This window comes from Cyclopterus lumpus, chromosome 9 (genome assembly GCF_009769545.1).
Source record: "Cyclopterus lumpus isolate fCycLum1 chromosome 9, fCycLum1.pri, whole genome shotgun sequence".
NCBI classification, from domain to species: Eukaryota; Metazoa; Chordata; class Actinopteri; order Perciformes; family Cyclopteridae; genus Cyclopterus; species Cyclopterus lumpus.
In genome coordinates, this window is record NC_046974.1 from 7,067,519 (window position 1) to 7,088,598 (window position 21,080).

General features: G+C 42.1%; 1 protein-coding gene across 1 annotated transcript; it reads right to left on the reverse strand.

Annotated features, from left to right (window-relative positions):
* Positions 1-24: 24 nt before the first annotated feature.
* On the reverse strand, positions 25-20,362 carry jak2b (Janus kinase 2b). Its single transcript, XM_034541445.1, has 25 exons — positions 19,864-20,362; positions 17,590-17,826; positions 16,784-16,907; positions 16,557-16,674; positions 14,474-14,619; positions 13,638-13,929; positions 13,215-13,334; positions 12,859-13,016; positions 12,334-12,445; positions 11,725-11,911; positions 10,824-10,948; positions 10,584-10,718; positions 9,482-9,569; positions 9,090-9,217; positions 8,591-8,729; positions 8,168-8,319; positions 7,906-8,056; positions 7,399-7,535; positions 6,974-7,163; positions 6,646-6,770; positions 6,379-6,551; positions 5,545-5,662; positions 5,183-5,296; positions 2,819-2,912; positions 25-182 (listed from the first exon to the last, which is right to left on the reverse strand). Exons 2-25 carry the CDS (start codon positions 17,810-17,812, stop codon positions 94-96), a joined length of 3,438 nt encoding a protein of 1,145 aa, XP_034397336.1. The 5' UTR covers positions 17,813-17,826; positions 19,864-20,362; the 3' UTR covers positions 25-93.
* Between the last annotated feature and the right edge of the window lie 718 nt (positions 20,363-21,080).

The following is a 21,080-nucleotide window of genomic DNA, read 5'->3' on the forward strand; positions in this document are numbered from 1 at the left end:
TCCAGGAAGAAGATGCCGATGTTCTTCATGACGGCGCCGGTGAGGCCCATGACGAAGAAGGTTGACATGACCACCACCCAGCCGTACCCCCCGTCAGGGGGCCCCCTGGACCTCATCCTCACTGTCACTCTGCTGGCGGTTCTCCGGTCTGCGTGCCGAGTGGTGAAGCTCACAAAAAGGCTCTTGGGAAATGACGTACAGAGATGCATTTAAAAAAAAAAAAGAAAAAAAGGGTATTTAATGTCTGGAGCATTTTGTGATATACCAGTGGTGGTAAAAAGTACTCCATCACGAGTAACAGTGCCGCATTTGATAATACAAAGAAGTTGTGTATTAAAAGAGGAACATTGTTAATGGTTCATTGTAATGAAACCATCTGATGCGCTGAAATGTAACACAAGCCCAAAATGTTTAAATTTCTGAATTTGTTAGATGTTTTTTGCTCCTTCATACATGCAAAAAAAAAGACAAAAAAAAAAAAGGGGTGTATAAAATACAGCATCAAGTTAAAAGTTCCAAAAACACACATTTGCACTAAAGAAAGCTCACGTTTGTCTCCGCTTACGTCGCTGTCTTCAACACGCGCACTGATGCTACAAACATTTCTCCTGCGTGCGCGCGCGCTCTTATGCGGACCTTTTAAGTCCTACAAGAAAAAAAGAAGAGACTTTCCTTCCACGTTTTTGGTCGCGTTCACCAAACACCACTCTGCCGTTCAGACGCGATCAAACAGCTGCGCGCACACCCAGAATGCCTCGTTACCGTGAAGCTCCGGCACACGTGCAGCGCGCGCAACATCCGGATTTTAAAATAAAACGCCAATTTATGTCATTTACAACGGGGACTTAATTGACACGCGTGGCACGTGACTCACTGCGGGTTCACACACGAAGGAGAGCGAGACGAGTCAATATTATGAAACCAATATATAGTAAAAAAAAAAAATTAATAATAAATAATTAATAAATTAATTAATTAATTATAAATTAATAAATTATCCTTATTTTTTTGTAGATCTGGCTGGGCGTTTTCCTCGAGCTTTAATTTATAGCTGGATTAGTTTTTTTGACAGCTTAAATCTGCAAAAAATATTTCCAGCAGACGAACGAATAGATACAACTGTCAACCTAGTTTAAAAGTCATATTGTTATTTTTCCACTTATTGTTCCTTATATGTGACTAATAAATTTCTTTTTTTGATTTTGAAAGACATTTTCCATCCGTTTTCTTTTGCTTCTTTACCTGGATGAAGAACGGCCACCTTAGAGCACAGAAGTGCAATACATGCTCTGACATTTAGTGGAGTAGGAGTATAAAGTAACATGAAATAAATTGCAAGTACCCCAGTATTGCACTTATAAAGAATATGCCGGTACTTACATTATAACTTTTTAAGTATATATTATATTTATTATATTCAGATGTTCACCTACTCAACTGTCTGCAAACTAAATTGCTTCCCAGGGAACTTTAAGTTCTCATGTCAAAGTGACATTTGGTGCCCCGCCATGTGCCCCCTTAAGGTCTCGATTACTGCAGCACGAGGGGCAGTTAGTCCTCAGTGCAGTATGACGGCCTGCTGGATTCAAAAGGTTAACATGCTGGCCTCTGCCCTATAGTGCCATGTGCATCTGCATCTGAAATAAATCAAATGCTTATTGAATACTTTGACAATTGCCTTAAGGATTTTGTGTTTACACCCTTTAAAGTAGGTCAACCTTCATGGACGACACCCTTAACACTGACACATGCACATAACGTGTATGAGGATTTGAATGAGTATCGAGATACTTGCCTTCTAATAAAAAGGCAAATTCAGTATATTGTGTTATTTTTGTTCCGTGTCGTTTCCCCTTAAGTTTATGAACAATAATTTGAGTGTCGCACATATCATTTATTTTGAGTGTCGCACATTTCATTTTTTCCACACACACACACACACTGAAAGAACTTTCAAAAGCAATGGACCACAATATTTTGCTGAACAGATACATTTAATTAAATTTAATTTTCACACACCACCTCTCACAATAAAAACATAAAACAATAACAGATTTAAAAAAAAAAAAAAAATCATCTTTGTATATACTTCATTTATACTGACATCTGGCTCAAATATAGTACTTTGCTATATTTTCATTTTATAAAATTATAAATTTTTTCTGGACATATGTACACCATTATACTTTGGGTATATACACACACACACACACACACACACACACACACACACACACACACACACACATAGAAAACACTCGGCTCTATTACAATTTCTCTTCAGGCGAGGGGAAAAGCTGATGGCGAGAGCTAGTCCTGCTAGCTGTTTATAAGAACACACAATCATACAGACACACAATCATAGATTCACACACACACAAGCATGTCTAGCTTTAGGCCTGGCAATTATCTACTTAGTATCCTCGAACTCTTCTTTAAACCTTCATCCAGGATCTCAGACCAAACCAACATCACCGCCAACAGTTGATCCAAGCCTCCATTTCCGTTCCGCTGCCACTGTAGAAAGAGGGGTCGAGTGCCTTGCTTAAAAGGCACCTTGGCAGTAGTTTATGAGCTGTCCTAGTTTCAAACCACCACTTTTTCCAGTCCGAACCGGCTGTTTTCACGCCCCCCCCCCCCCCCTCCCTCCTCACACCCCACACACACACACGCTAGCGCTCAGCAGAAGAATCTTGTTTTGGCCTTCGTCACGAGCAGGGCGGCGATTTAAAGAGCGACTCGGTCGAAGAGGAGCGGGCGGGGCACTTTGGGTGATTTAAAAAAAAAAAAAAAAAAAAATCGGTCTAAAACTCCTTACTGTCCCTGAACAGGTCGATGCGCAGGGCAAGCTCCTTGAAACAAGGACGCAAGCCGGGGTCGTTGTCCCAGCACTCCTCCATGATCTCATGTATCTGAGAGGAAAAACAGGGGGAGAGAGAGAGAGAGAGAGAATCGTTTGTGAATGAGTTCACTTTGAGTTCATGAGTGAAGCAGCATGGTTAGTAGGCTTCTTTGATGAAGCACATTTTATTTAAACAATAGGGCAGGGCAGGCTATACCGCCTATACCGGATTTTCCTTATTTGGAGCCAGACAGTTTTTTTCTTCTTTTTTCTGAAGATGCCATAATAGGGCTCATTTGTAGAATGATGTTTTGAGTGGAGTATTCCCTTTAATATTTGTAATACCTTGATGGAATACAGCCACCACAAAATGCCCTGAAAATCCCAGAATTTAAGTCATATTGCCCTCCAAAACCATCAACCTGGTTAAACCGTTGCTGTAACACAAAGCCACGCAGCAAGGGGCTGCATTGGCCAATCTAATAGAAATAGTTTGCATAATATTGACCTATTCATTTGTCACGTCTATGTGTCAAGACGATTAAGATCACCACTTTTACATAGGGAGAAGCAATGCAACAAATATCATATTTACATCTAATAAAACGGTAAAATGTTGAGGCTTTTTAAATTAGAACAAAACCACTTCAATAAAATAGAATGGATGAATTCCGACCAATTTTATTTACCTTATATATGCTTCCTTTGGGCAACATTATCAGGAAACACTCAATAAACTTTCATTGCTATGCAGATGATACTCAAATTATATCTATCGATCAAACCAGAGGAGACCAACCAGCTCGCTAAAATTCAACCATGTCTTAAAAGACATAAAAACATGGATGACCTGCAACTTCCTGATGTTAAACTCAGACAAAACTTAAGTTATTTTACTGGGCCCTGAACACCTCAGAGATCAATTATCTGGTGATGTGGTTTCTGTAGATGGCATTTCCCTGGCATCCAACACCACTGTAAAGAATCTCAACGTTATCTTTGACCGAGACTTGTCCTTTAACTCCCACGTTAAGCAAATCTCAAGGATTGCATTTTTTCATCTAAGTAACATTTAAAAAATCAGGCACATCTTGTCTCAAAAAGATGCAGAAAAGCTGGTTCACACGTTTGTTACTTCCAGACTAGATTACCGCAACTCCTTATTATCAGGATGCTCTAATAAGTCTCTTAAATCCCTCCAGTTGATCCAGAATGCTGCAGCTTCGTGTACTCACAAAAACTAAGAAAAGAGATCACATTACTCCTGTATTAGCTGCGCTGCACTGGCTCCCTGTAAAATCAAGAATCACATTTAAAATTCTTCTCCTCACCTACAAAGCCTTGATTGGTGATGCACCATCATATCTTAAGGAGCTTGTAGTACCATATTGCCCCACTAGAGAGCTGCGCTCACTAAATGCGGGGCTACTTGTGGTTTCTAGAGTCCTAAAAAGTAGGATGGGAGCAAGAGCCTTCAGTTATCAAGCTCCTCTTTTATGGAACCAGCTTCCACTTTCAGTCCGGGAGGCAGACACAGTCACCTCATTCAAGAATAGACTTAAGACTTTCCTGTTTGATAGTGCTTATAGTTAGGGCTGAATCAGGTTTGCCCTGGTCCAGCCCCTTGATTTGCTGCTATAGGCTTATAGGCTGCTGGGGGATGTTTTAGGATACACTGAGCACCTCTCTCCTCTTCTCTCTCTCCTTATGGATGAATTTACATCTCTCCATTGCACCTTATTAACTCTGCTTCCTCCCCGGAGTCTTTGTGACTTCACGTCTCATAGGGTCGATTGGACCTGGAGATGTCTGATGCCTGGTGAGCCGGCCTCGCGTTGGCCCTGCTGATCGCCCCGCCCCCCCTCTACTTTCTTCTGTTTCATGGATTGTGGAGGTCCATTCGTACATTGTCATATTCATGTAATGTGTTTATGTAACTCTAATGCTGTTCATTCTGTACACATGACATCTATTGCATCTGTCCATCCGGGGAGAGGGATCCTCCTCTGTTGCTCTCCTGAAGGTTTCTTCCCTTTATTCCCTGTGAAAGGTTATTTTTGGGGAGTTTTTCCTGATCCGATGTGAGGCCCTGGGACAGGGATGTCGTATGTGTACAGATTGTAAAGCACTCTGAGGCAAATTTGTAATTTGTGACATTGGGCTATACAAAATAAACTGAATTGAATTGAATTGAATAAAACGGACTGTGTGCACGTGTGTGTGTGTGTGTGCATGTACCGGACATGACGGAGTACGCATTGACATGCGAGGTTATGTAAATGTATGTATACAGTACAAATATAATAAGGTCAGAGAGAAAACTGCAGTGCACTCTCCTACCTCCGTGGGACACCCCAGAGGTTGAGGCAGCCTGCTGCCGGACTTGAGGAGCTCAATGAGGTGATAGACGATCAGCTGTCCTTGCTTGTCATTCCCCATCATGGACATAAAAACCTGGAGGAGGAGAATGACAGAACGATTCAAACAAATATGAAGCAAAAACACGCTGCTGGAAAAGCGTGCACATTTAGAAACTCCCCCATTTGAAATGCCGTTTAATTGCGTCACTAATTTGTTGTCGCTGTGCGTGAATCACGCTGGACTTCTGGGTCAGCGGCCTGAGACCGGAAATATCCACAGTGGGAAAAAAAAAGAAGCAGTGCCCATAAATAAAGCCAGTGCGTGCGTGTGTTAGCACTTACTGCCGGTGGGCTGGAGTTCTTGTCGCTGTAGGTGAAGAGCTCATAAAGCACCACTCCAAAGCTCCAGACGTCTGACGCCACAGAGAACTTGCTCTCAGTCAGCGACTCGGGGGCATACCTACGAAAGAGCACACGGTGTGACTGGCGAATTTAGCATCACAGCAAAAATGTTACAAGAATATTCTAAAAGTGGATCAACATTCAAGAGTTATGTATTCGCTATAAAAAGAGGAAATGTTGCATCAAGCCCCCCCCCCACCCCCGCCTCCAAAAAGCTGATTAGGATTTCTTACTACAAGGAACTTTCATTTTGTGGGGAATTTTGGCGGCTCATGTGTAGCGTTTCCCCGAGTACCGCCAGACCACCGTTTCACGTCAGTAAGATCTGCAGCTGCCAGACACAATATTACAGCAGCAGGCTCTGAACAATGTGCTCCGCCTCCCTTTTGCCCTCCAGCAATGTGACCTGGGCCTCCAGCGGCGTGGTAGTCGTGTCTCCCAGGAAGCCGGCGGTGAGCTCCAGGTGCAGCAGGCGCAGAGGAGCTGCGGGAGTTTCTGGTGAACCTGCATGCCCGACATTGTTTCGTCTGATATCGCGGGGAACCCGGCATTAAGACTAACCGCCATCACTATATAGACGATGGTCTTGTTTGCGCATGGAAGTCATATAGTGGCATCAGATTATTAAATAGAGCCAGTTTAACCAGTTTAACCAGTTAAATGTTCCTTTTATAACTTTAATTAAATCACACTTTCTCAGTAGCCGCAGCTGCACATCATCACGAGGGTGCAGACTTCTTCTACATAGACAACGGACACTTAAAAGAGACTCACCAGAATATGGGACTCTCTCCTGGCTCTTTGACCATGTAGTACTCTTTATCCTGAGGCAGCACTTTGGTGAGGCCGAAATCTCCGATCTTTACCCTCAGCTCACTCTCCACAAGGATGTTTCGTGTCGCCAGGTCTCTGTGGATATAGCGCTTACTTGACAGGTACTCCATACCCTGGAAACGCAGAAAGAACAACACATTTATCTGGAGCTCCACTGGTGAGCAGCTCCACGAAGCAGACAACAAAAACAGGGACAAAATGAAGTACCTTGCAGATCTGTGAAGTGTAATGCACAAGCTTCTTGTGGTCCGTCCTCTCCTTGTTCTTTATGAGATAATCTCGCAGACTTCCAAAGGGAAGATATTCCATGACGAGACGGAGATTTCTTCGTCCTGGGAAGCCAAAAAGAAACTTTAAAAAAAGTGTACAGTCCTTGTTTACCAATACGGAGGTCGATACAGAGTAGTGAAAAAAAAAATCTGAATTATTTAAAAAAAACAAAAAAAAAACATATACAGTATATAGGCAGAAGCTTTCTGTACATTTTCAAAAGCTCCGGAGGAGAATGAAGCTTCTAATTCCAGGTCAACTTTACCTGCACTGTAGCAAACGCCTTTGTACTTGACGATGTTCTCGTGCTGCAGAGACTTCAGGATCTCAATCTCTCGCTCGAAGTCTCGGATGTGCTCTGCAGTGCTGTGCTGGAGTTTCTTCACAGCCACGACCTCTCCAGTGTTGTCCGTAAGCGGGTCATATCGACACATCTCCACGCTGCCAAAGTTCCCCTTTAAAAAAGAGACGAGGCGTCTTTAAAAAAATGTTGCTTAAAGCTTCAATGTAAGCCAAATTAAAGCAAATGAGAGAGACAAATCATTAGTTTAGTAGCCGTAATTTAATGAAAGAGTAAAAGTCTAAAAATCGAACACAAACTTATTGCAAGAGGAGATGAGTCTGTAGGTCTCAGCTTATTAACATGGGCTGATTTGCTCTTATGGGCACAGGTTCCACACTTCTTCATACCTTTCCCAGCTGCTGTAAGAATATCAGGTGTCTCTCTTCAAACTGAGCCGGCTCCTGACTCTCAAAGCCCCCGGTGGACCAGCCCGAGACCACGGTCCTGTTTGGCAAGACGTCGCTTTCCACGATCAACTCATAGTCTGGGGACACAAAGACAAACATCATGCGCATTCAAGAAAGAAATGGACAACTCAGAAATGAAGAACAGCAACATTTACAAGCTAGGCAAATCATCTCTTGGACCAATATCTAAATTAAATCACAAAGAGATGACATTGATGTGTTTTTAAGTCATCTAACTTTTAGTATGAAAACGACAAATTCCTTGAAGACGGACCCCACTTCATTAATCACCTCGTTCCAATTAGAGCTAAAGACGACCTAGACAGGAGCCGTGACTTCTGAAGACACTACGAGGAGTGTGTGTGTGCGTCTTGGAGGAATTAGAGATTCCACACGGGTGTGACCTAGATTCCCTGTGGTGACAACATTAGATGCATATAAACCAACCTGGCGTGAAGAGGCTGTGGAGGTCACGGATAACGGCACGAAATGTGGGCCTGAAGGAAGGCTCGTAGTCCATGCAGCTGGTAATCAGATTGGCCAGTTCGGTCCACTTTGGTGCCGGAAGCTGGTGGTGGTCCTCATAGAAGAGGGATTTCTGTGAGGCAAAAAGGGTTAGTATAGTGTATAGATTAAAAAAAAATAAAAATCACCACGCAATATTGAATGTATACCTTGCTATTGCATATATTTTAGGTCACAACCCTACCTTAGAGTTGTCCAGTGTTGCTAATGGTTTCTCCCCCCCACTGCAGATCTCCCACAGCGTGGTGCCAAAGCTCCACTTGTCTGCAGCCAGGCTCGGGTTGGCCGGGTCCTCGACGCACTCGGGGGAAATCCAAGGGATCCTCTCAATCAGGACTGAACAAAAACATTGAACGCACCTCTGTTAGTAAATTATTAAAAGCACCGGAAATTTCAGTGCAAAACTAGTTTGTCTTCATACAAAATAGATAACTAGTAATGAGGAAACACAACAATCTATATCTTTCTTTATTTTAAAACAACCAGCGTTAACTCATTTAACCGGTGTCTTCTGTAACTATGCAACATGGTGTTGAGAACACAACCTTGTCAAACAGCTGGCCCCTGCTGGTGGGAGAGATGTATTACAGGAGAGACATAAACTCACTTTCTTTGGGGAGGACAGTGATGCCGATGCCGGGGTCACTCAGTTTGATGAAGGGGGGGTTCCCAGCCCGCCGGTCTTCCTCTCTGATCAAAAGAATGTTTTTCGCACAAACATTCCCGTGGACAAGGTGCTTTTCTTCCTGCAGGTGCAGACAGGGAGAGATAAAACATCCTTTAATAGCCTCACGTAGCCAGGCCCACCTCCACAGCGCTGAGTCAGCGCTAAAGATATAGCGCAGTGAGCTCAAGGTGAGAGAGAATACGCGGCCGATGGCAGACTTTATAACCAGAGTCCCACTAATCTCCTTACCCACGCAGAAAAAAAAGAAATGAATCGCTCTTCTTACGGTTTATTTTTCAAGTCTGCGTTTCAGTTTTTTTTGCTCGATCACAATTTGTGTACCAAATATAAAAATTCCAGAAACACACGCACACATTGATAATCATCAATACTATGAAATCACTTGACATCAAGTCTGGCACGACACCCATATCCCTACCAGGAAGTTCATGGCCCAGGCCAGCTGCTTGGCCACCTCCAGCTTCCACAGGAGGTTTATGGAGTTCTTGTTCTTCTTCAGGTAGGTGTCCAGCGAACCAAACTTCACATACTCCTGCACCATGATATCTGAAACGGGACATGTTTGCAATGCTTAAAAACACACATCAATTAAACATCATCCTTGTGAGCCTCTTTGCAAATGGGATTAAACGAGGACACTTGAGAATCTGACACAGTTATGGCTCATATCAACATGATCTGCTACCGATTAGAGGCGCCACTTTGTGTTTAAAATATAGAAATCAAGATTATAGCAAAGCAAGGTCTCTTGATCATTAGACCACGCTAACGAATATTGCTTATGGCAAGTTCAGAGTAAGGCTCACTTACTTTCTTCTCCGCAAACACACACACCGTAGTTGAGTATCAGGTGCTTGTGGGACAACTGGCTCATCATGCTGGCAGCTTCAAAGAAAGACTGCAGGACAAGAGAAGACAGTTACGATAGAAAACTGAATTAATTATGCGACCATGACAAACAAATACCCAACAACAACAAACAATCAACAAGAGGTTCACAATTTTTCAGATCTACAAAATGAGGACATTTATTAAAAAACGAAATCGTCTTGATTTGATTAACTCAGACTGCTGAAGCCTCATATCAACTTTGGAAAAAGTTTTTGGAACACGCGCTTCAGATTTTGTGCCCCTTCGCTCCCATTGGAAGTACATTAAGGGTTTTCTTAAATGGCCAGAATGAACAGAAGAAATGGTTACAGCAGCCACATTGAACGGGGGAAAAAGTGCCATCGTGACTAAATAACTTTATAATATGAATAAACTTACATACGATTTAAATTATACATTTGAGAAAGAAAAGCAGCGTCTTAAATATGAGAAGCTCAAATTTGTCAGACACATGACTGAAGAAATTAAGCGGTTTAAATCTAAGAAGATTAAGAAAAAAAAAAACTCGAAACCAAAGTGAAATAGACTAGAAAAGTGGACCGAGGCGAGTGCAGATTTCCACCCGGCGTGTCTGCAACAAACACTTCTGTAATTTTTGATTAACTGAATATAAACCACAACTATAACTCAGCATCCGGACTCGCACGTCTGATACAACAGATACGCTGTCATGTTAATCTCCGCAGCCGTCTACATGCTTTCATGCTCCGCGGAGAGGTCATTCACACTTCAAGTCTCTTCCTTGTGTAGACGCGAGGTCGACGCCCAATGCAAAGGCCCTGAATTAGAGCGTTTCTTTCAGGCAGACTATTAAAAATAGAAAAATAAATCAGCAATTTACTTTAGGCAATTCTGTCACACTGAACTAAAGTTCACTGTGTGACGCATCATGGTGACGGTTTCATGCTTTATGCAATTGTCTCCAACTAGAAGCGTTCAGAGCGACTGCACAAAGAAGCCTTCTAAAAACGGTGACCTGCAGACCACTTGAAAAAAGCCACACACACACACACGCACACACCTCAGAGTAGTTTCTGTGGGCTTGGTCCAGGACTTTCATGACAACTTCTGTTTGGTGCACGAGTCCATAATCTCCCAGCTCCTTGCGGACCCCTTTAAAGATCTTGGTAAACGTCCCTTGGCCTAGACTCTCCATCTGAAAGGAAGACCATTATTGCAGATTTAAAATCTAACCCCGAACCGGGTCATTGTTGTAATTCAAACTGAGCGCGACGGTCCCGAACATGGAAACTAAGCTTACAAACTCCAGATCTTCCTTCCTGATCTTGTGAAACACCATCTGACTGATGTTGTGTCGATGTAGAGACGGAGAGAGCGGCACTTCGGAGCCCTTGTTGCTCCTACACACGAGGAGGCAGGACTTTTCTGTTCATGGAGAGAGAGGAAAGCAATCGTATTGAGAAACTTAACTTCTAAGAGCAAATATACTGTATGTCAGTTCAATATGTTGAAAGTGGTCACACTGGAGATGGAAACAAATCCTGGAAATGAAGCCAATGGTTTAATTATGTAAGCGACAGAGACAACTTTGAGTCATTCCAGTTATTACTTTGAAGTCCATGTATCCCAATTCTGAAACTAAACGCTCTGCTTCACTATTGATGACTGACTTTAAAGCTAATTTCATATTAGAATGCAGAAAATGAGTCATTTGTCCAGGGCAAAGAGTCCAATAAGCTGTCTCTGTTTTCAGCAGCATATGAACACCAGATGGCTGGAGGCCCATGGGCACCATCCATTAGTTAGATCCACTAAGACTTTAATTATACAATCATAAATCTGACAACACCCGGGAGGCAATGGAGAGAAGGAGAGGGACCTTTGGTTGGCCTCAAGTGCACTCTCACGAACCGTTCAGTTTTCAAAAAAAAAAAGGAGAAGCAAAAGCAGGGCTTGGTTTGAGGGGAAACTGTCGGAGCAGTGAAAAGAAAACGTTGACGAACTGAACTCCTGAAAAAAAAAAAAGAAAAGAAAAAGACTGCTGCCTCTGCCAACCAGCCCCAGATAAGTGGAAGCATAGTTGGATAATATTGCGGCATATAACAGTTAACATTTTTACATTGCACATTAGACAGCAGCACACACAGCCTTTGGTAGGGTTGACTAATCTCTCAAAAAGATCCACAGTCTGTCAGATGTACCTTTGGACTTTGGTGGACAGCACTTGCTGAATTGGAAAATGAAGCTGTCGGAGCGCACCGTTTCCTTTTGGTAGCAGCTGAGAAGCTCCTGCAAGCTGCCGAAGTTCCTTTTGGTTCCACTGAGGTTAAACTCCCCGACGACAGACTTGGTTATCTGGCAGTGCTTGTATTCTACCACGTCGTACACCTACAGTGGCACAAAGAGGAGGGCAGAGGGTGGCACAGTAAAGAATTTGAGTTTCACTCACCAAGTCTAATTTACACGAGTCCAGTTGGATTTCATTCTTTTGGATGGGGAGCTCATCGAATATGGTTATATTCCTTATATAGTGCAGTTACATATGATATTTAAATGATTTTTTATTTTTTAGTTCTTCCGTTTGTTACTACGTTAAAGACGACATTAAATACCACTGATGCACTAAAGAGATTGATATTTGATTTTAAAGCAGAAGCACAAACGCAGCTCATAAAATGTCCATGGCAAGTAAGATTAGATTAGAGCGACGCACAACAGGAGAATTGTTACTGTATTTCTATTTGTACTCTTCCCAAGTGGTCGACACACATGTAGAAATATGCAACCACCGCAGGGTGAGTGTTACCTACCTCAACGGGGAAAGTCAGAAAGTACTTGTTGAAGTCTTTCGGGCTGCATCTCAAAATGTACAATCCTTGTTTGTTTCCACGCCTCTGAAGCCGATGGATGGCAATTTCCATTCTGCAACAAAAGCACAATGCAGAACAGTCGCATCAGGTCTCTGCATCTCTGCAGAGAAATACAGTTCCACCTGATAGGAGAAGTCACGAGGACCTGAGGGATGCCTGAAGAAGAATTTTGTATTAATAAGTAGCAATTTTACGTCGGCTGACGTGCGGCTAAAATTATCCCTGCAGAACTCGCGCTTGTGAGCTTTGGTTCCGGTTCACGGTCACTGCCCTGCACCACATATTAGCTTCACGAGTCATTCCTAAAACCTAATTTAGGATTAAGATAAACATCAATAAAATAAAAATGAATGAAGGGTTGTTTTTCTTTTTTTTCTTCTCTTTTTAAAATTGTTTTTAAATAGTGATAACCCTCGTTAATGCTGGTAGTAAAATATAGATTACGCTTTGTTATTGTCCACTTACGAGATGGGGCCATGGCAATGGGAAGAGATGGTCTCCACAAGTCTGGGAGGAGCCACTTCTTTGCAAAGGTAGTGATGTGCGTCCGTCGTAAGCCGATAGTAGCCATCGATGAGGGACACAAAGGAGAGGGCTTCAGACAGGCTGAGGAACTCCAGCTCCTGAAATACACACAAAAAAAACACTCTTAGACATCACATTCTTCATCCCATTATTACTTTTTTCGTTGTTTCTCGCTGGAACCAAATGCCTCTAAATCTAAATTCTTTCTACTTTTATGACCCTCTGAGATAGCGGAACCAGCTTTGGTCAAATAGTAGGTTTCTTTGCCAGGTCGCGAGAGAGTAAAGAGAACGTACCAGATTCTTGCCATCTTGTTTGTTGATGGTCACCACCCGACTCTCTGCAGCACCCTCCTTGCCGGGCTGTTTGATGCTGATGTCGGTGACATCGGGGAAGTCACACAGGGTCTGCAGCTCCTGGACCAACAACACAAGATCGGACTTTGGTTGCCACAAAACCAGCAACAAATGAATCCCACTAACAAGTATTGTCTTTAAATACATAGGACAAAAAACAGTTGGATAGGTTGACACATATCGCTACATTACAATGAACATTTGTTGCCTGTGAAGTGTATTCTGAAATACACAATTATGTGCTTCCGTTTCAAGTCTGTACTTATGGAATTATGACCCATGTGTTGTGTAATAAGTAGGTGTTCTGGGAACTAAAAAAGGCCTCCGGTGCAAGCAAGTATTTAAAAAAGTCAGGATACTAACCTGGTCGGAATCTTTCAGTTTCTCTCGACACCACTGGATGCCACTGTCCGCTGCCACCAGGATGATGAGCTGTCCACTGGATGGTTCCCTGACCTTGAAGGTCTCTGTGTAGAAGGACTTCTCCAGGGACTCCATGCTGATGAGGTACTTGAGCTTGAGGTCGCGCGCTGTGGTCCGACACTGACTGAACTGCTGGATGAAGCGCTTGAAGCGGAATCGGATACGCTTGCGTGTCAAGAAGTTGCAGTCCTGGATCTGAGCGCTCATGTCCTTTGGCAAGAAGGACTTGTAGCTAATGGTAAGCACAAAGGAAACATCATTTTTATTCATCAGCATAAATCCTATTGTTTAAAATGGATCTATCAGGTATTTAAAAGGGATTTCTTATCACTTTAATTATGTTTTGTGCTCATTGCTGTTGCACACAAACTTTTTGTGTCAAATAAAAATAACTTTGGACTAACACTAGGCCAGTTACTAGGGCTGCAACCTCAATATATCTTTAGTTCAAAAAGGTACTGAAATAAGTAGAAATGTGAATAAAAGGAAATGTGACTAAAAAGTCCTTTTAAAGTTCTTAAAAAGTTGGAATTAAATGTCAGATTCTTAGTTGTGTTAACTTATTGTCTTGATTAGAAGGTATTTTAAGTTCTTGTAAAGTTTGTGTGTGAATAATCTTCAAAGTAAGATGTCGAAAACACATGTTTTTGGTATCAAGACTGACACTTTTTTTTTTGTATTGGCACACTATTCCATAATTAGCACTAAGCGGGAGTTCATTTCCAATGATTCCCCAGTAAATCTGATCAAAAGCAGCCTTAGATTTTCACTGGTACCTTATTGTGTGATAGATGTCCAGCGGGGACATCTGCCTCTCCTTGGCAGCTCTCGTCATATCGAGAACAGCCATACCGAGGCACTCTTCCTGACTTTCAAGGGAGTTGGGTATCTTCACGAAGCCACTCACAAAGTCATTCCTCCACTGCACAGAAAAACAATCACCGTTGAACCCATCGGACACAAATATACAAAAATGATCAAAGACAATTAGTATTATTTATACAAAACAATACAAGAATTAAACTGGACACACACACACACACACACACACTGCACAACTGCGTCCAACGCGATAACATTGCTCTCTTGACCAGACACTCTGTAGCGTTACGCAACACACTGGCAGAAACCCAGACCGACACACAGCATAGACCCGCCCATAGAGGACAGAGCCGAGGTGAAGGGAAAGTCTCCGGTCTTGTTGACCCAGCCGTTTCTGGTGGCGAGACCCAACAGTAGGGACACACTTCTCTTTGCGAGTCATAACAACCTCACTGTTATCACAAACACGGAGGCTCGGCTTTAGATTAGACTGCGAGGAATTTGATATATCCTTCACGGAGCATAAAACAAAACATCTGTCCGGTGTGAATGCAAGCATGGTTTAATGGCTGCCAACACGCTACACCCTCCAAATGACTCCTGCAGGAGTGCTTCCCGTCCCCTTTTCAGGCTCGTCCCGAGCCACCAGGACAGATTTCCACAGGCACAAATCCACATAATCCTTCAGTTCACTCAGGGTTCAGCTCCCAGTCATATTACTGGCGTCAGTTACCTGAGTTCACCTATACCACACACATTGTTTCTATTGAAATATGGTTTATAGAAGGGCTGCAGCTATCAATTACTTCAGTAAAAAAGAATTCTATTGATTAAGTATTCGGAGAAAAAATACTTTTGCTTTATTAATGAGCAACAACGCCCTTGATGCAAAGAATTAGGATGAGAGATTATTTGTAATCAAGTTACCCGAGGAATCTTTTCAGCTTCCTACAAATCTGGTTTTGATTGAGGGCATGCAGAGCTGATGACAGTCTCCAACGTACATTTCTCAAGCTGTCCTAAAAATATATTGTTGCTGTGTAGAAAAACTAATTTACCAAGGAAAGCAGTAGAGAGAAAGCAACCTTTTAAATGTAGTCCAATCAAAGCCACAGGGGATCTCCAAGGCAATAAAATAGTACAAAGTATGTAGCCAAAGTGACAAGATTAACCTTGAGTAAAAATGTATTATGGGAAACTACAGAAATGAGTCACATGGTGCACTGGCTGACGTCTTTCTTGATTACCGTGAAAGTGTTTTATTTTGTATTTTTATTCCACACAAACCGTTCTAGTGCTTCAATAACGGCAATTCAAGGCTGAAAATAGTCCCCAGAAACATGCACTTCTTGGTTCCGTTCTAGTAACGTTGGCTAATGTCCACAGTGCCCACCTGTTTTAGAAAATGTCTAAAAAAAATACATATTATAATATTTATAAAAAAAAAAAAAATATATATATATATATATATATATATATATATATGCATCTTCAAAAAGCATTAGGAAGATATTCTTGGTTTGGGTCTTTTCTTTTTGGTGATGTGTTGATATTGTGCTGATCTTGTGCATATTTCTCCCAAAAATCAAATTCAAACACTAAACCTGTATTTTCTAACGTCTTGTGGGTCCACGGCAGCTTTCGGCTTGTCACCGTCAGTTATAAAGCTTTATCGGCGTAGTGACTGTAACCGTTATTCAAGGTGAAGAAACTCTTCTGTGTGGCTAACTTAATTGTTCTAGACAAGGACAATAGCTCCGCTCTGCCACGTGTTCTCACGGGCAGCCCTCGTTCTCACAGCACAGACTCTTTTTAGTGTGTCAACTGACTCAAATCCTTCTCACCAAAGACGTCCGTGGACAAACATGAGGCTCCACAGTTTGTTACTTCTCTATCTTTAAAAAGGATTCCTGGGAAATACTTATACAAAAATCAATAAACGAAAAAAAAAGAAGAAAAAAAAAAGAAAAACTGAAAGTTGAAGAAGTCCTTGTTTTCTGATGCCTCTGAATCCTAACAGGCTCTTGAAGAGCTCACCTGAGAGAAGAGGTATGACATTACAAAGTCATCAAGGACGGGGCTTTCGGACTCCTTGGAAACGCCATATCGATACGCTCTGGACGTCCCACCACTGTACCAGCCAGGGAAGTAGTACCTGTGGCAAACGGCAATAAAGAAAAAGGCAGTAAGTAACAAGTCAATTACAATTTCAATCTGGGGAAAGTTACTGAGGAGGCAAGCCGACGCAACGACATGTATGCTACCTTATTCTGAAAAACACATCTTCAGAGGCCAGTTCGTCCAGCTGGAAGATGTGGTTGGGTGAAAACCACAAGCTGTCTCGCTCTCGGAAGAGACCAAAAAGGTTGCAGTACAGTGGGGATATACCTGCAGCAGACAAAGAACGAGAAACCAAATGATCTTCTCTAAACGTGCACTCCTTTCAGTTATGTAAAAGGCTCCCTGAAACAGTACGGGGTAGCTATACTGTGCATCACTCGCTTCATCTAAATCAATGTTCATCTATATAAATTAGGTGGACAAACAAATGTCATTACACATGTACAAACGGTGTTCTTTTAGGGGAAACTCAGAAGAGCACATCATATGTTATGCTTTCGGACACACACTACAAAACTAGATGTTTCTAGTACCAACACAGAGGTCAATAAAGATGGTCTCAAATGTCAGTTGTGTTTGGTTTATCATCAAACGCACAACACGCACTTCCATCAACATGCAGGTTAGTCTAGCATCCTCTTGCAAGGCCCTGATCTGTGTATTAGTTGCATCATACCTTTTATTGACTCTTAAATTGAACTACCCCTCCCCCTAAAAAACAACAACAACACCAAGCACAGCCAAACCACTATATTTTGTCCCTAGAACAAAGTAAGGAAAGTTAGACAAACTGTAAATAAAGCATTGAGAATATTGAACAAGCCAACAATTTGGTTTTTACTGTGGCCTCAAGATAACCTTATCTCGGGACCTATGCTCCGGGTTACAGCAAAACACACAAGAGTGTGTGTGTGTGCAGTATGCATTCTTGCATGGTTCGAGTACTCACTGCATGCCTTGGCTGCATCTATGCACAGCTCCTCAGCCACGTAGTCCCCCGGTGGGTAGCCGAGAAAGCGGCCGTCGGCCGTTGCTTGGCTGCTGTGGTAGAAGTGAAGCTTCAGAACAGCAGCAGCCGGCCTCGTGTTTTGAGGTTCCCGATGGGCAGTCCCATTTCGGTGCACCGCAGGGCATGCATCAGTCACGGTGTCCATGGCTGACAGGGAGGCCATCAACAACACGAAACCTTCAATCAGATGAATGCAAAATGTCAGCAGAAAGAATAATGGCGTCTCGTTTTTTTTTGGTATTTAACTCCGGGATCTGCTAGGTTACATGTTCTCAACTGTTGCATAAACTGTTAGCATAATTCCAACGTTACATAAAGCTGCAGGGCAGAGGAGCCACTGTCTGGAAGAAGGTCATATAATTTGCAAATCCAATTCTAAAAAAAGGGAGCTCTCAGTGAGAGCTACGAAATACACTCAGAAATGTTTCGCTGTAAATGGAGCTTTGAGATTTTAGCCCTGTTGCATTACACTTTTTTAGCGCAGCTTATCACTTTTAAAATGTATGATTTTCTCCTTAATTAGGCTACTTAGGTTTAAATGTAAAATAATCTATACAATTCAAACTGGAACATGTATTTTGTAAAATCCAAATAGCTGCTTTTCTATCATGATCATAATCTAGAATACAAAGGCTGTGATATTGCTGGGGTCCTGTCCTTGTTTCTATTAGCAATCAGCCCACCATGCAAAATGTTTTCAGTATTAATGATATAACTAAATTCAAGTAACTGAAGTGAGGTCTGTTCTGGCATTATAAAGGAAATGAAAAGGAAAAACAAAAAAGATAAGGAAATCATGAATTACATTATTGTTGTAAAAAAACTCCCCATTTTATCTTTTGTGTGAATGGTGAATACTCGTGCCTTTAATACTATTCATAATCATACCAAATTAAAATATATTTATAGATTTGTTTTCATTGGACATGAATGAATGGACTCAAACTAGAAAGAAAAAAACACATTAATATGATTATTGTTATTATCAATGACGTATTTGACCAATCCATTTACGTCTCAGATCCCAAGGAAATCACAACAGTCTACAAAAAGGAGCTTCAAGCCACACAAGACAATAACACAGAGAAAAGCCAGCAAACCATTAAATTTGAAGAACTGAACATTGTGAAAGGTCCGCCTTGTACTTGGTACGTGACAAGTATCAAGAGCTCATCTAAACCGGTCCAATTAGTTCAGCATGTGCATGTTTACTTGCTCAAAGAGCAAAGACACATACACTTAAATATCCAGCATGCTGTTTAATGTAACACTTCCCACATACAGTTAGAAAGAGGATATGGCACCTATGACAACAGTGGAGTTAGTATTTTTTCTTAACTTCTGCTAAACACATACAGGATGCCTCCACCAACTCTCTCCTTGGGAAGCTCCAAAAATGCATAATCTATAGTCCTGAATTTCAGCAGCACAAAATAGGTTTAAATCTGTCATTTTCGACTGAAGGGAAACATATGCAACAGTTTCTGGACGCCGATTGTTGTCATGGCAAGTCCAGTGCTCACACTTAAAAAGGGGGGGGGGGTTGCTATGTAAAGTTGCAAATCCCAAAAATCGATGCTTGGACTAGACGCATCCGGTCAGATGCCAGAAACTCAGCTAGCAGATCAAACCTCATGGAGGCCGTGGTCCTGCGTGCGGAGCTCCGATAGATTAACTTAACGCCAGGAGCCTGGACGTCACGGACTCACACCTCTGGACCAGAGCTAGCTCCCGGTTAAGTGACCACGTGACCCCACACACACACACACACACACACACACACACACACACACACACACACACACACACACACACACACACACACACACACACACACACACACACACACACACACACACACACACACACACACACACACACACACACACACACACACACACACACACACACACACACACACACACACACACACACACACACACACACACACACACACACACACACACACACACACACACACACACACACACACACACACACACACACACACACACACACACACACACACACACACACACACACACACACACACACACACACACACACACACACACACACACACACCAACAACAACAACAACAACCCCCGCTGTGAATATTGATTTCAGCGACTTCTCCGACCGGCGTTATAGATGTACGTGCGCGCACTTAGATAACCCGGAGCTGTCAATGAATTATTAATGTAAACACTTACTTTGGAAGATGAGCCAGGCGTGCAGACAGCTAGCTAGCTAGCTAGCTCGTCTCCTAGGCCGCTGGGACGAGCGAGAGTTTGACAGCTAACGTGCAAACGGACACGTCAAGACCTCACACCGCAGCCCTAAATAAACAAATGATTTGATGGCGGAAGTCCATCTGGAAACGGTGTTATTTCCCTTGTAGCCCTCAGCTGGCTGACTTGCTCTCGTTACATAAACTAACCCATTCACTCCGGAGGAACTTCAGCCGTCTATCTTGTCGGTGTTCTAACTTCAGCTAACTTTAAGCTAACTGGCCACAAACTGGTCCGATGACACGCGATTTCATCTGCGGGAAAATCGTCGCGTTGTGCCGGAATCTGTGGCTACGGCTGCACAACGAGAGTTACATTGTTGACATCTTATCAACTGAATGGCTTTAACTCTCTCTCTCGTAGACAGTTTGTCAGCGACAGCTACTGCGCAGCCGAAGTCAGTCAACAAACCAGCCTCTCCCACTACGTTGATGCTGCCTTCAGGTGACGTAGGAAACATCACAACTGACAGACAAAAAAACCGCCGCGTGAACTTAATTTCCTGCATAGCGGTGCATTTTTTTTCTGCACACATTTATGGTGGATATGTCTACTTTTTTAAAATTACAATTCAAAGTCTAGATAAAAAATGCAACAAATCAATACAGAATTAAAATATAATGAAATACTTATACTCCAACTTCTTTAATGTAATGTTATCTCTAGTCAACAGACATGTAATAATATTTACTGTGTATATAGATATACTATTCTCTCCTCTTTTGTGTCTTTCACCTTGTTAAATGTCCACAAGGCCAATATTCACATCAATGATACATTAATTAATGAATGAATAAACCTCCTGTCCTTTAATAGCTCATGTGTTTCAATAGCTCATGTAAAAACATGTCTGTACATTCAAAACATGTTCCACACATGTTCTCTAGATGTCGATGTTGATGTTGTTGTTATGTTATTGTTTTTTTAAAAGTTTTGTATATTCTATCTATCTATCTATCTATCTATTTACTGTTTATGCTTGCTATATGTTATATAGTTATATGTCAGCTTTGATGTCCTGGTTTTATCTGTATGTTCATATCTTTCCTGTTCTTGAACTGTGTGCAAGTAGATTGAAAACAACTTAAATCTGAGTCAAACTCCTTGTATGTGTACACGTACATGATTCTGATTCGAAT